The 15,784-nt window shown below is 42.1% G+C and overlaps 1 protein-coding gene across 10 annotated transcripts in view; it reads right to left on the bottom strand.

Annotated features, from left to right (window-relative positions):
* The window catches only part of casz1 (castor zinc finger 1), a 217,920-nt gene that overhangs the window by 7,833 nt on the left and 194,303 nt on the right, over window positions 1-15,784 (bottom strand). For 9 of the 10 annotated variants that reach the window (XM_044123105.1, XM_044123114.1, XM_044123095.1 and 6 more), the window contains 10 exons: window positions 15,466-15,630; window positions 12,438-12,610; window positions 10,468-11,333; window positions 6,253-6,385; window positions 5,237-5,300; window positions 4,078-4,235; window positions 2,781-2,903; window positions 2,365-2,685; window positions 1,927-2,125; window positions 709-880 (listed from right to left, as the gene is read on the bottom strand). In XM_044123105.1, coding sequence (XP_043979040.1) covers window positions 709-880; window positions 1,927-2,125; window positions 2,365-2,685; window positions 2,781-2,903; window positions 4,078-4,235; window positions 5,237-5,300; window positions 6,253-6,385; window positions 10,468-11,333; window positions 12,438-12,610; window positions 15,466-15,630 — 2,374 coding nt within the window. The remainder of the gene's footprint in view (window positions 1-708; window positions 881-1,926; window positions 2,126-2,364; window positions 2,686-2,780; window positions 2,904-4,077; window positions 4,236-5,236; window positions 5,301-6,252; window positions 6,386-10,467; window positions 11,334-12,437; window positions 12,611-15,465; window positions 15,631-15,784) is intronic. The other variant, XM_044123131.1, reaches the window with a different exon arrangement.

Raw genomic sequence — 15,784 nt, 5'->3', positions numbered from 1 at the left:
TTCTTTATGACTAGAGAGCCGGCGATGGTAATCCTTTCTGCCGTTTTTTTTTTTCTCCCCCCGCCAGCCTGAACAATGCAGTTGGCAGATCAGACTGGGGACAAAAAACAGCTGTTTAGGGCCCGGTTTTGTTTGCTTTGTTTGTGAAAAGCTTGTGTAACCGCCTGACAAAAGAAAAAAAAAAAAAAAAGAAGAAGTAGAAAAAAGAAAAACAGATCACTTTTAATTCATTTTCTGTGCGATGGCAGCGGCGGCTGAGAGGCAACACAAACAGGCTCAACTAGACAAGCCAGATAATTAACAAACACAAACCTAATTGCTCATTTCTGACGCCGGCAGAAGAAAAGAGGAAAACAACCTGGATGTGATTGCCCTCTTTGACATTATTGCTCATATAGTTGCGCAGGCAAGACTTCCTCTGGGACTCGAGGTCGGCATTGTGAATATGCAAAAACGCGGCGACAAAATCTGCGAAGCGGGCCCTTGTTTCGTGCCCTTTTAAACCGCTCTCACAAAGCACGACGCTGTGTTTGCCAACACCGGGCTCTCTCCCTTTGTAAACACAGAATATCCTCTTGCAACAGCCAGTAGAAATCAATGTACATCTCTCTCTCTCTCTCTCTCTGCGTAACTCCTTTTAATCCTCGAATCAAAAGCCGCTCAAAAGTTTCCTTACATATAAAGGATGAGAGGGATGTTCGCTCTTACCCAGCCTCCCACACTCCTCCCTTTTAGTGAAGTACTTGAAGCCGTTGGCGGCGCGGCGCTCTGCCTTCTCGTGCTTCTTGATGTGCCATGGTAGCTTGGTGGTGATGTTGGTGACGAAGAAGCATCCTGGTCTCAGACAGTGATAGTGGCCCCTCATCCTGAACTCGCAGTGCTGCAGCCGAGACGGAAGAAGAAAAATTAGGCTCTTCTACCGCAAAGCATTTTTCATGTAAAACTTCCAGACTTTTCAGGCCAAAAGTTAAATAGAAATCTTTTTGGCATGTTTTAGAATACATAAAAGTTCACCTTAAACCCCCCTCCCTCCCCCCCCGCAAAAACCAGATTGAACAAAAGAAAGAGAGAAAGAAAGAAACAAAGAACAAGCGAGAAGGAAAGAGAGAATTATTGATAAAACATTTAAACAGATATTGTCTCTTATTTTCAACTTTTTTTCTTGTCAGACTTATCCAGATCAGAAAAACACTCAAATCAAATTTCAAACTTTCCTATACTCTCCCAAAAACTTGACCGACTGGATTAAATGCACCTATTGTGCAGCATCTTCTATTTTCTGGTTATTTGGAGGTACAATTATTTTGTTGTTGGTTTTTTTTTTTTAAAGCTTGTCAAAAGCTTCCCCCATTCGTGTCTGCACCACCATCTGTTTCTGAGGCCCACATCCCAGAGGACCAGGCCAAATAAGATCTGCTCAGTTCAGGAGATGGGAGGCTAAAAGGAGGCGGACGGGGAGCAGAAGGGGGAGAAGGGGGTTAGCGGGAGGGACTTTCAGTGAGACGGGTGATTTTCGACACATTAATGAATTCATTTAAACGGTTTTCGAAATACTGGCTCATGAGAGCAGGCAGGGGGGATGCCATTTAGGTTTGATTTGCCAAGCATTCCCCTGATTTTTGCCCTATTCCAGACAGCCTTGTTTACTGTGCAAGTGACAATGATTTATTGGGTAATATCAGCTAAATTGGCCTTTTCTGAGAGGAGAATGCGGCAGTCAAAATGACATCATTGACATATAAACAGGCATTACTGGGGTGAGTCGACTGTCTTTCTCAGCGGAGATGGAAGACGGGGAGCAGTGGTTGTGAAAGCCTTGAGTCAAATAAGCTCAAATACTGGTCTAATGGATAGCATACTTCATGCTTAGAAACCTCCAAGAGATGACAGGCAGTGATCCCACTCCTGAGAACCAGCTGCACTCACCTGGTTGGGACAGAGACACTGCAGGGAATAGTAGGAGAACTGATCGCGGACATTGACCAGGTTGTTGTTTGGGTTGATGTGGTCCAGACAGTGGGACTCCGCCTTTCCGGAGGTCTTGCACACATATTTACAGTTCCCAAACAAGCAGTGAAAGTGGAACTTGTTTGAGTATTTGCAGTCAGTAGCCAAACAGGGATCACTGCAGGAAAAAAAAGGAGCTACGATTATGTAGGTTACTGGTTTAAAATCAAATTCTCCAGAGATAACAGGGACACTTTGAGACAAGGAGAAAGTGTATCTCCTCGTCTTGCTTGCTCATTTATGTGGATGCCCAAATCCAAGTACCTTTGTGATTGTGGCATGCTGACAACAATATCACATTGCAAACTTCAAGTGGTATAAATGCTTTTGCAAGGTACTGTAGAATACGCTACATACTTTTCCTGAAATTGCAGAAAACCAGGTTTGACTTGTGGCTTGGCGTTCTCCAGGGAGGTGGTGACCAGAGGCGAGTTTGCGGGGAGGTTGGGCATCGAGGCCGGCATCTGAGGGATGCTGCCGGTCAGCTGCTTCCAGGCCAGCAGTGATGGAGGAGGAGAGCTGTAGCCACCAGAGGACGTGAGGTTTGCCACGTCCAAGGAGGGATTGCTGGCTATAGACACGGGGGCGACGGGTTGCGGCGGAGCTGCTTCGCCGGGTTCTTTACCGTCACTGAACGGAGACTCCGGTTTTACTTTCAAGGTGGCTCGAAGGTGGAAGCTGAAAAAGAAGATGGAGGCAGCCTCAGTTTTTTTTATACTGATCAACAAAGCAAAGCGTCGTATTTCCCAAACAAGAAGCGGTGTGACACTCACTTAGCATGTTTTATGGCCCCGTCCACAGTGCTGAAGAGGGCCCCACAGTCCTCTACCAGGCAGTGAAAGTGCACCTTATGGAGAAAGTCACACTGTGCCTCACAGAAGTCATCTGTGTCAAACCTTTGTATTGGAGAATAATAAAAAAAAAGACGTGTAAATGAACTGCTCTCCCAACAAAGACGACAACTCGTTCAGCTTCTCATAACAGTTTCAGTAAAGACTTTCAGTTTTGTCATACAGTAAGCCAAAACAAATTCCTGCAAGATTGGATTCTTTACGCCTTTGGGGGGTTTCCTGGCATATAAATATTTACGTCATGTACAGTGATAAATGCCCTAAACAGTTTACTGTCATTTTCAAATGTCATTATGAGCTATTAATATATATATTCCGCCTTACAAATTTCAGCTGTTTTTGCTTTTATGTCCCTTTTCAATGTTATGGATCATCAAACTGATTTTAATACAAGACATAGATACAAGCAAACACAAGATTTGTTTTTAAATGTTGGTTTTACTCGTTAATGGGGAAAAACTGTCTGAACTTAGTGAAAAAGTACAAAAAAAATCCCACCCTATTATTAGATCATGAATTAAATGTGATTAACCATTTTTTTATGAAATCTGATTTCAGCTTCCCCAACAACAATGATGACTGAACACTGCCACATCTTAAGATCCAAGCAAGAACTTAATGCCACTTTCCTGACAGCATAAAGTAGACGACAAGACGCAAAAAAACAACACATCATAGTAGGATCTAAGTAGATATAAGAATATATTCAGAAATATTTATCAGTCTGGAAAGAGTTATAGAATTATAGTTATAGTTAGTTATTTGAAAGTCCAGAGAACCAGACCGAGAAACATCGATCATAGGTTAGCATTAGCAAGCCAACCAAAATTACTCCAAGAGTACATCAAAATCTAATCCACGAGGTCAAAAACAAAACCAACTAAAATAATAAAGGCACTCCACATTTGCCAGAAAACAACTAAAAACAGCATTACCACAGGTACACAATGGGTTATAAAGCTGGACAATGATCCAAAGCTATGAATGGGTCGACAAAACTAAAATAAATGAAATGCTATAATGTGATCTAAATGCTATAAAGAGTGGCACAACCCGTTTTTAGGTGTAACAGGCAATCGCTTCTCTCATAGGGCCAGTCGTGTTTGGATAGTTTCTTTTCTCTTCACAACTGAAATTTTGAAAAACTACCTGTATTGACTTTGTGAGGGTGCAAATACTTTTTTCTGCAGTGCAGAAAGTGTTTTTTTGTTTGCTCTACCTGCGGAGGTATGTCTTCCAGATCTCAGTGGTGTTTTCTGGCCTCTTCAGCACTCTGTGCAGGTACTGAGCTGCCTCAGAGGTGTCGTGGACCTGGCCTCCCTCCAGCTCGGTTTTCAGGTTCATGGCATTGAAGAGGGCAGGGTTCACCTGGGACATCTACAGAAACACACAGGGCAAATGAGCCGCCAGCTTTGGCAGAGCATCCGCGAGCGCAGCGCTCGCATATGTTAGCGAGAGCATGAAAACGAGCCGACAAATACACCCGAAATTTGGCAAACCTAAAGAGAGCAGCCAGGATTACAAACAGGCAGGCTTTTTTTTTTTGTTTTTCTTTTCTGCTTGAGTTCGGGCCAGGCGTATTTGCTAAGTGTTCCCAGGGGGGGACATATGTTAACCTTTTCATGTGATGTGGTGGTTCGAATCAAAACCCCAGAAGTCTGACACAACAACAATGGAGCTGCTAGACAACTCCAACTCCGCTGTTTGTGTTTACTGACTGTAAGCCTGAAGTTAAGCTGTCTGAGAAGAAGATTTAGAAGACGAGTGTTTGAGGAAGGGAAGCATACAGTAAGAGGGAGGAGGTCTTGATCAGTTTTTGAGAGAAGAGGAAGAAAAAAAAAGTGAGACTAAACTGCCATTGCATCATCAATGTGATGGAAACCACCCAGCACATTTATATCAGTCAGATAAGATTTATAGCCAAAACCGTGTCCATTTTCATCTTCACACAAACATTTAAATTTCCATACGCTCACATTTAGACTTGTTAAAAAATGAGGGCAGTGCCTTCTTGTTTTTTTTTTTTTCTCTTACTCCCTTGACTTTTTAATCAAATAATTTATAAACTCTATAAATAAATGCAGACTGAGGCGGGGAAGTTAAAGTATAAAGAGAGGAGAGAAAAAAAATGGAAGGCAAGTTCAGAACAGCTCATCAAAAAACAAACATCTCTATATATCTGGCATGGCACCGAGCTACAGCTTCATTATATTAATTTGTGAGAGGTGCAGCAAAAATTACAATGTATGAAAAATGGCTGGAAAATTTAAATGATACAAACTCATCTTATTAGCAGTGAAACATTAAAAAACAAACAGGCCCCTCCATGTCCCGCTAATTTGTCTTGGGATGAAAGGCGTTTGATGGATGGATCTTACCTTATTCATAAGCGAGGATAAAAGAGATGTATTCCCCGGTACAGGGTGTCCATTTGATTCATTACTGAAACAAGGAAAATGAACAATGTTTAAACAAGATTTGCATGAGAATAGTAAATATTACTATTTATCATAGGAGGTACGCAAGTATAATGAAGAAGAAAAACGCTGTCTTTCTGAGAAACATGGTGCAGGGTGGAGGGCTATTGATAAATAGGAGTTGATTTATCACTGATCAATCAATTTGACGAAAATTAATTGACTTACATAGAAGGGTTTGTATTGGGGGAGAAAAAAAACCCCTATATTTAAAGAAGAGATAAACAAAGACGCATTTGATTTTCTTGTGATTTTTAGTCGCATTCTAACAATGGTGACTAAAAATCACTTCTGCGAAACTAGTATTTTGAATTTAAAAAGGTTTGCTTAATAGTCACACAATGTGACATTACCTGTGCTCCTATAAACTAATTGACTGGGCTAGAAATGTTTGATTTTCTTATATCTTCTTATAATTGAAAAGAAATAAGAAATTGCTAACATGAATCGTGTCAGCAGGTCACATAAAAAAACAACAAGGGTTATATATCAGTGATAAAATGATGATTGGTGCATCATTAACAACAACAGAAGAGCATATTAGCTCAGGTAGTTGTGCCCAAAGTGGCTGGTCAAAAACTCACAAATTATTTATTTTTATTTGTATTATTTGTTTTTTCAAAAGTAAAGACTGTATTTTCTACATGTTGAAACATCGGTGAGGTTTCAAGACTTGCTCTTCTCAAGCCTTGCTTTCAGAGAGCAAGACCTGAAGCAGATAACAGGAAGGCTAAATGGAGTCCATTAAGTCTGTTTTATCCTTCGAGCTTTCAACCACTAGATAGGACTGTAATTCTCTTTTCAAATGATTCTTGAGGATAAACCGACTAAACTATATAAAGAACTTAAACGGAAAATTGTCCACAAAATCCTTATTGGTGCATCCCTAATTGGGATTGTTTGCAGTGTCTGTATACCTGTGGTCTTTCTTGCTCAGGTCCAGGCTGTGCTCCTGTTGGGAATCTTGTGGAGCGCCGGCGTTACCGTCCACAGGCTCCTGCTTCACTTGAACCAGATTAAACTGGCTGGCGGAGCCTGGCTGCCCATTCCCTGAGGAATCAAGCCAAAGACGAGGCAGAGGAGAGAAGAGACAACAAAGTTATTGTTGGTCAGCATTATTATGCTGTGACAAGATCCAATCTGACTTCTGTCCTGGCCCGAGAAGAATACTCCGAGTGATAATTATTGCGAAATTATGTCAGGCCGTCAAGCCTTTTAAACGGTGATTGAGAGGCGGGAGATATGAGGGAAAAAGACTCCTTTTTCTGCAGCACTTGTCACAACTCATTTGCCAGGCTGCCTCTTAACTGGTCATTAAGTGAGATGCTAATGCTGAGGGAAAGTGGCAGTCTCAGATTGGCCACCCGCCCCTCCTCCTCCATACCCTCCTCCTCCGTTCCCACTTTCTCTGGCTTTCACGTTGGCCTGACAACGGATGGCGGCCAATGCCACCAAGCATACCCACGAGGAACAGGGGCGCCATGTCGGTCAGATTGGAGCTGACAGCCAATCAGATTGGTTCAAATATTGTGACCTCTCTATCACCGTCTCTGCCAAATAGGTATTCAGCGGACAGCGGAGTGGAATTGCAATAAATAAACAGCAGGGGACGACCTGAGGTAGAAATGCTGACAGGAAGGTGAATTCTGGTCCCCCTCCCGATCCCGGGGGACTGAAATATTAATTTGTCCTCAGGCTACACACAGAAAGCCGAGCCTCTGGCTGACAAGAAGTGGAGGTTTGTCTTAAAAAATATATGTGGGAGGTGAGGCACCTCTGGGTTAACCTCTAGGACACCAAAGCTGGAGTGCACCAGCAGCCATTTTCTGGTGTTGAGGAATCAGGGATAGTGACAGGCAAGGTCATGGGCATCCAAGTGTATGCCCTGGTCAGGACCCGCTCCTTTTTGAAAGAGGAATAAAAGGAAAATGGGACGAGCCCAGTCTATGATGAGGGGGAAAAAAAACAAAAAAAACAAGGAGAGTTTCCTCCTGCTAAAAGATGACCCAGAGACATATCAGACCGAATAGGAGTGGAAAAGCCAGTCTTGGGCCTTGTCAGCTGAAAGCTAGGAGATGGGGAAGTGTCAGTGTCAGTGTCAGTTCAGTTTGACAATGGTTGAGGTTGGAGGGGCTGTGGGGGGCGGTGGGGCTCAGAGGGAAAACAGCAGTCAGACAATGGTTTGAGGTCACCAAATGCTTACCAGAGTCCACATCCAGCCCTCCCATCCCTTCACCTCCCCCTCCCAAACCTTCAACTTGATGAGAGAATGCCCAAAATTAACTAGCCAGACGAATCCTGCCTTGTCATTAACAATTAAATCAACTGGGAGACAAAACCGGAGCATATTCCATCAAGAAGAGCCACTAACTGCATGATCTGCATATGATCTGCAAGCTCTGTAAAATAATACTTCAATAAATCAGATGATAAGTTGACTTTTAAATAGAGAGAGAAAAAAAAGACTTGGATGCACTTCATGAAATCATTATTATTATTATTATTATTTTTTTTTTCTTCTATTCACTTCCCAAGGAGGGAGAACAAATGAGTTTGACTCAAAGCAGCTTCTTTCTGGAAATTATCCAGGAATAATGTACACCATGTAATTACTCCGGATAAGATACAGAGCTTGTGAAAGATCATTTGTACTGTGCGTCTAATTAGTAAACCCTTCAGATGCTTGAAACTCTGGAAAAAAAAACAACAAAAAAAAACACTTAGGGGTAAATTAGAGTGGAACATTAATTAAAAAAAGAAGAATAAATACTGAATGCAGAAACAGGAAAAGAGGCTCAATTTACTGCAAAAAACAGGCAAAGTTTCACAGCCAGATGAGAAAATAAACACTGTGAAAAATAGCCTCGACGCAATGACTTTTCTCACACCTTTTCGACAGAGAAGCACAAACCACTTCCTCCTCATTTTAGCCCCAAATGTCCTGTTCACACATTTTCTGAAGCAAATATGAGAAACAAAACCACAGCTACCCCTCCATTCTGCGACGCACCAACCTTTTTTACAAAAATGTTTGTGATTGAGAAAGTGGTGGTGGGTGTGCGTGTGTGCGTGTGTGTGTAGGGTGGAGGTTGGGGGAGGGGGGTATTTGAAAGAACAGATCTGAGCTGTAGCGGTGTGTCTGAAATGAGAAGGGACCATCTGTGGAGGCCCCACCCTCAGCAGGTGCCTCCCACCCCCAGCAGAGTTTGCTGCTACCTGCTGGAAACCCAAAAGGTGGAGCTGAGCCTGACAGGCTGGGCTCAGCTCAGAGCAGCTGCCCCTGGCTCTCTCTCTCTCTGGGCCCGTCCTGCTCTGGGAACACCAGCAGGAATCATAATCCTTCCCCACTTCCACCAACATCCGGAGCGATCCCCCGTTTAAAATCCGCCCCCCACCTGCTCAGACCGAGAACCCGCTCTAAATGAATGCGGCGCCACGCTCCGCAGTGCATTATCAGAATTAAACGCTTTATTTTCATTTTCGAAAGGAGCTTTGTTTGGAGCAATATGATAAACACAGACAAGCCAATTACCTCCAAAACTTATTTGAATTATGCTAAGCAGACTCTGACATGTTTTCGTCAAAACTGGAGATTTCTAGAAATTCAGAAAGACTTTGTTGATGAGCGTCGTCCTTGTATCGGAGCCTGTTTCCTTGCTCTGCTGCCTTGAGTCATTTCTACCTCAGTGATTTCACTTCTTCTTCTTTTTTTTTTTTATCAGTTTGCGCATAAAAATCTTTTCTTTTTTTTTTTTCCCTGGCAATTTTTCAACTTAATTTTATTCCACCTCCATTTGCTTGGAACGAGCGCAGACAGAGATAAGAGGCCAATGATGAGGAAACATGTTCAACACAAGCCCCATGAGCCCCCCACTCTGAACATCATAAGAGACTTTTACAGGCTCTACTCTCCCCCTGTCAGCGCATTTATCTCCAAATGGATTGTGGGTATCTAACAAGCGATCAACACAATAACAGAGCCAGAGCACAGCACCGTGCCTCTGGTTTGTCCCTTTAAGCCCGAAAGCACAAGCTCTCCTGGCTCTCCTCCCTCTACTTTGGGGATGGCTGTAGAGTTGACCTCTGAGTGCACTCTGACTGCTCTGTCCACACTCAGGAAGGAGATGCACAACTGCAATGTATGAGCACCATATATGTCAGCTAACACACAGTGCTTGACCTTTTGACTTGTGTGATTTCTGAGTGCAAAATTGTTGTATTTTCCCTTCTTTAATGTAATTTTATGACCAGTAATGATTCATCTAAGCCTCATATCAATACGTTGGGATATTTTTAAAGATGAAATTGATTTCTAAAGTATTACTTTCAGAAATGTGTCAAAGAACATTCACGTTCTCAGAAACCAACATGGAAGGGTTTCCAATCAGGAAATGTGAAGTTGTGGCTGACAAAATCAATTGGCTTTACAAATGTCCACCAGCAGATATCCTGTACAAGTAGAGTGAACCACAACCAATCCCTGATGAAGAAGATGGCTGTTCAAAGAGCGTTGAATCCAAGCATATGTATGGGAAGCTTGGTGGAAGGAAAAAGTGTAGTTAAAGAAAAGATGCACAGGCACCAGGAACAACCAGAGGATGGTAAAGCAAACCCAATTAAAGCGTTTTTGGGAAATTCACAAGCTGGAGTAAGTGGTTCAAGAAATGCAGGATCCTGATAGTTCAAGTTTTTAAAACAATTTCAAGCCCTGCAGATTGTGTGGCTCTTCATTTCCTATAGACTTTGGAACCTTGATTTAAGAATGAAAATACAAGTTTGCTTCTTATCAGATCTGAAAAACAGCCTAGAATCCACTGAGCAACAGTCTCTAGACTGTAGTTATCAATGTGGGTAGTGCACCTTTCAAACCGAACTTTCTCCTTTCACTCAGTTTTCCATTAACATGCTTACTTTCATGCAGCATTCTGAAAAGCAAGCTTCTTTAGCTGCATCCTTGTAACATTTTTTGATTTTTATTAACTTTAACTTATAATAATCAACATGAAAAGATGTAGATGTCTAAAATATATCCCTCTAAAAATCTATGAGATTAGCTTTTTTACTGAAATAACTTAACTTTTGGACCATATTCTGATCTAATGTAAGGAAGTTGTCCGTTTAAAGCGACCTACCTGTGTCTGTGTTGTTTAATGGTTTCAAGGCAGCTGCTGCCAATCTGGCCATCATGGGTGATATCAGACCCTTGCTTGCAGAGATCTTCTCCATAATGGAAGAGCTGGCAAAGGACGTTGGAGTGGGTGCCATGGCTGCATCTCCCCCCAAGGAGGAGCCGCCCTGGGTCAGAGAGTCGGTCGGCATGGAGTGGGCTCCAGAAGACGCGGCCGTTATCAGGCCAGCGGCCGTCGGGGGAGGCTGCAGAGGCAGCCTCGGCAGAAGCGGGAAGAATGGGTTGGAGGAGGCCAGGGCGCTGTTTGAAAGAGCGAGCGCTACCGGCATGTTGCTGGGCAGATTTTGAGTCAGCAGGCTTGACATGCGCTGGCCCGCGCCGGGCAGCGACTGGGTGGGCTTGAGGTTGTGGCCCGACATCGAGGAGGCAGTGGCGGTGGTGGGCGTGCTCAACAAGTGCGGCGCGGTGGCGGACTGTTGGGTGGTGGGCGAGGCACTCAGGCTGGAGTTCTTGCTGCTGATGGCCGAGAAGTCCATCAGGTCGTCGTTGCTGGATTCTTCCGGCTCATCCTTCGGGGCCAGGAAGGTGGAGGAGAGGCCCATGACGCCGGAGGAGCGGATGTGCCGCCTCTCGTGCTTGCGCTTGTGGGAGGTCATCTGGCTGGTGGAGGTGAAGGTGAAGCCGCAGCCGGAGCGGATGCAGTGGAAGTGGTTGGTTGCTTTGCTGTACACGCAGCCCTCGTACTTGCATTCCTCGTACTTGTAGAACTTCTTGAAGCCGTCCTTGGCGTACGCGTCGTCCTTGATGTGGTAGCTCTTGTGCTTCTCAATGTCGCACTTGTTCTTGAAAGTGAACGTGCATCCCGGACGCCTGTGCAAATAATTAATAGGAATGTGTTACATAACTGCCTAAAAGGAATTGAAAATGTCCCTGTTCCTGTAAAAGCAGCAAGCTTCAATGCATTTTGTTGGGATTTCACTTTGATTCACTACCAATAAGTATCAGAAAAGTGCAGGATGCAAAAGTAAAATCCATTGCAACCAGTTGAAACTTTTTGAAATAAATGCAAAATACTATGAGCAAATCAGCATGAAAACTCCATTTCCACCCAACCAGAGGATTGTAAAGCAAACCCATGGTGGTGGCAGCATCATGGTGTAGGAATGCTTATTTTCAAATAACACATTTCTCACTGAGATGAATTAATCACCAGATAGCTCCTTAAATGTTAGGCTAATGTTTATGTATTGTTTGTCACATTAAGAGCTTGATGCTATTTTACCAGACCTAAATGAAACTTTTTAGCCTAAATGCAAAATGTTCAACCCCAACATCAAACATGGTGTTGGCAGCATCAGACTGCAGGGATGATTTTCACCAGCATTTTTATTACCAATATGAATAAATACTCTTAAAAACAAAAGTTTGATATTTAAAGTTTAAGAATTTTTAAATATCACTCTAAGAAACCTATGCCATTATACATTATTTGATTTTTATGTATTAGTGTTCTCTAATTACACTTTATTTCATGTAAAATTTCAGGATTTCACAACTTTACTCATATGACCAATGATATATATTAAAACCAAGTTATTCTTACATCTCACATCAATTTCTTTCTTTCATCCAAGCAAGAAGTTTGTTTCTAAAAGGAAATAAGACAGGCATTGCTCAAGATAATAAAATGATATGCAAGATATGATTAGTATAAATCAGTGATTATTTTGATTATTCTTTTAAAAATGGGGAGCTGGAAATTATTTATGCCCTTTTAATATTCAGTGTAAAAGTTTTTATTAGACTTACAGCAATCAAACCCTTCTTATAAATGAAGAGCAGCTTTTAGTGGGTCTCCACTGCTGTTTAGACTCATTGGTGATGAGCTCCTACTCTTTGAGTTTGTCAGGCCTCCTTGCCATCACCCTAATCGTTTAAACTCTTCGTGCTCGCATTGTTGACCACGTGCATCACCTGCAGTGGAAGTGCGTGGTCTTCTGGCCGTAGAACTGACAGCCGACAGTGCCGCAGTCCTCGGTGGCGCGGAACCTCTGGAAGCCGTCGTTGATCAGCTGGGCGTTCTTCTTGTGGAAGTTTTCGTGGGTCATGACATCTGAGGTGCTGGTGTACACCTTGCTGCACCCCACCTACAGAGAAGAGAGAGAGAGAGAGAGAGAGAGAGAGTATGGTGATGGAAAACGAGATCTGGGCCGACAGCGCGCATCAGAGTTTCGGTTTGCGAGGAAAGGTCTGAAGACGTAAAAAAAAAGGTAGCTTCTTGAAGTGCGGTACTTTAAAGATATCTGATATACAGTATGGGGTACAGAAGAGGGAGCACACTGTGGTTAAGAAAATGCTAGTGGCCTAGAAATGAGTGGAAGAGGGTTGTTTTCTCACATTCAACTTTTAATTTGTGGTGATGCACATGTGAGCGTCACCGGTTTCAGATTAACCCTTTGAATGGGAAACAATCTTTGTCATCTTTGTAACAATTGGAAAGAAAAAGGTAGTAACTGAAAGAGTTGGTGGTCACAGCAGGCTTGTGAAACTACAGTACCTTCCTGGCAGAAGCTGCCTTTTAGAAAATGAAATTCAGATTTGGAACGTGATGGTGGAGACGCTACGAGCTTACAGTAACACTGAGAAAAAAAAAAGAAAGAAAGAAAAAGGTTTAGAGAGGTGGTGGGGTGGGGGGGCAGAAGGAAACCACAGGAGTAAGATGACTGTCTTGATCTTTAGTTTAAAAATATTCTGGAAACAAACGACTCCTTACAGGCAACAAAGAGGGAAAAAACGAGGTAATGTTTGAATTTAAAAGGAACAATTGTATATCATCAGTGGCAACTTCTCCATATCGAGTCAAACAATGAAGAAAACGGCACTCTGCTTCTTTCTTCTTTTTCCCCTCCCCGCCTCTTAAATCAGAGCAGCCGATGCCAACATCTGCAGGTTCTCAGCGACTGTTAAAACAACGGCTGAAATATCCTAATAACAATTACGCCGTCAGAGAGGTATATATATATATATATATATATATATATCTAAAAAAAAGTATATATATATATATATATATATATATATATATATATATATATATATATATATATATATATATATATGTGTGTGTGTGTGTGTGTGTGTGTGTGGAGCCATCCTGGGCAGCCCTGCTGCAGTGACATTTTGAAAATAAGCAGATGAAACAAAAATTAAACAAATCCAGAAGGAGGGGAATAATCCTCAACAGGCTGCTTGGTACTAAAAGATGAAAAATGTGTAGTTTATATAAACACCTTAGGGAAATTTTATCCATGCCAATTAAGGAGTGAGAGAGTGAGGAGAACAGATACACGCCGAAGCTTCACTTCTATTCACTTGCTTTAATTTTTTTCATTTTGATTTGGTTTCTGGATTTTTTTTTCTTTCTTTCTCTCCCAGGCTACTGTTTAAAGACAGAACTGTAAATCCACGAGTCAGAGCCAACAGAATCTGACTCATTTTCATTGCATTTACTCAAATATATAATATATAAATATGTTTTGGTTTTGAGTGCATTTCTACTCTAGGGAAGCTTTATTTCTTATGAAACTGTAGAGTCTTTCTTTTACTGCAAGTATTCTGTGATTAAGATTTTCGTGCATTTTAATATAATTTTGTTAACCATTTATGTGATTTACAAAAAATATTTATTCTACTGCATAGCTGAAGCAAGTTAAATATAACTGTCTAAACTGGCGATTACACAGCAATACACCTGCAGTATACAGTCACCTCCATACAGGATGTTGACTGTTTCCAAACCAAATTTACACTACTCTTTGTCAAAAAGCTGGTGGAAGATGCTCAATTAAAGCGCTTAGATCTTAATTCCCTATAAAAAAAACCACACACACACGCTGAAGGGTGAATGGTTGAGAAAAAGTTGATGGAAGAAGCAATGAAAGTCTAACCACGGCGCCTTGAAACGTAATGATACCCTTTGACCTTTATCACACTTTCTCACGCTGCAGCCACAAACTTTCATCTATTTTATTGACTTTTAATGTGACAGACCGTCACAAAGTAGTGCATAATTGTGCAGTGGAAGGAAAATGATTTATTTTTTCAAATAAAAATCTGAAAACTACAAAGCCACCAACACCCTTAAAACAACCCAGTCCAACCATTTGTCTTCAGAAATCAGAAAATATAAATATTATCTCAGTATAATAATCCACCATGATTCACTGTCTTGCACCTTGATATTTTAATCAAGCTGCAAAGAGTCACATGGTAACTCTAGAGGAGCTACAAAGGTGCACAGCTCAGGTCGGATGAACCGTCAACAGGAAATTTATTACAAATGTCCTCCATAAATCTCTTAATGTGCTTGGGTCAAATGTAACTTGTTGCTCTGATTGCAAAACTCTATTTGTGGTGGTGCAGCTAAACAGAGTATCATCCTTGAAGGAAACCTGCTAGAAGCTGCAAGGGGCGTAAGATGGGGGGCAGAAGTCTGCGACCCCAAACATAGAGCCGGAGGGCCTGCAGTGCAATCATGTAGATCTAAACAGATTTATTTATTCTTGATGTACATAGCTGGTAGAGAATTCAAAAGACTCTCTGCTGTAATCAGGAAGTAAAATGCGTAAAAAAAGAAAGAAAAAAATTAAAAAAAGATCATTTGGGAAAACCTACAAAGATTTTTCCCAGTTTGCAAATGTGCACTGTAAATGACCTACTATAAAAACACATTTGAGACTTTTTAAAGCTGAAAATTAGGTTTAAGAAATGTAAAACATTTCAATCCTACACTTGTTGCAGATTAACCTGACATTAATCGCACATTTTGGATTTCCTTGCAGCAGCGAGTTATTTGTGTGTTATTCATGGTGAAGCATGTTGAACCAAGGTTGCAGGGCTTTCTTTTTAAATTGCACGTCTGTGTATATTGTGCGCTTTAAGTCATGCCCACCCTACATGTTTGTGGCCGTGTGTAGGTGGGCGAGGGGGAGCTGCAGTGTACCTGCATGCAGTGGTAATGGGTGCTTTTTCCGTTGAGGTGGCAGCCATGGTAGTAGACGCTGCAGTCGTCCAGGGGGCTGAAGCGCATGAAGCCATGCTGCAGGGAGTTATCCCGCTTCTTGTGCATGTTGTAGTGCCTGATTACATCCTGCTTACTGGTAAACCTCTGCAAAAGGGTAAGGGAAAAGGGAGGGGAGGAGGATGAGGAGGAGGAGGGATAAACAGCAACAGGTTGGCATTTATTTAAACCGGTCACAGAATCAGCAACAAGTCACTTTAGCTCTGTGAAGGCAGCAGCTGCAGCATGCAGAAGCCAGTTG

This window comes from Gambusia affinis, linkage group LG01 (assembly GCF_019740435.1).
Source record: "Gambusia affinis linkage group LG01, SWU_Gaff_1.0, whole genome shotgun sequence".
NCBI classification, from domain to species: domain Eukaryota; kingdom Metazoa; phylum Chordata; class Actinopteri; order Cyprinodontiformes; family Poeciliidae; genus Gambusia; species Gambusia affinis.
Note: the sequence above shows the minus strand (reverse complement) of the source record. Positions and strands in the feature narration are given on the sequence as shown.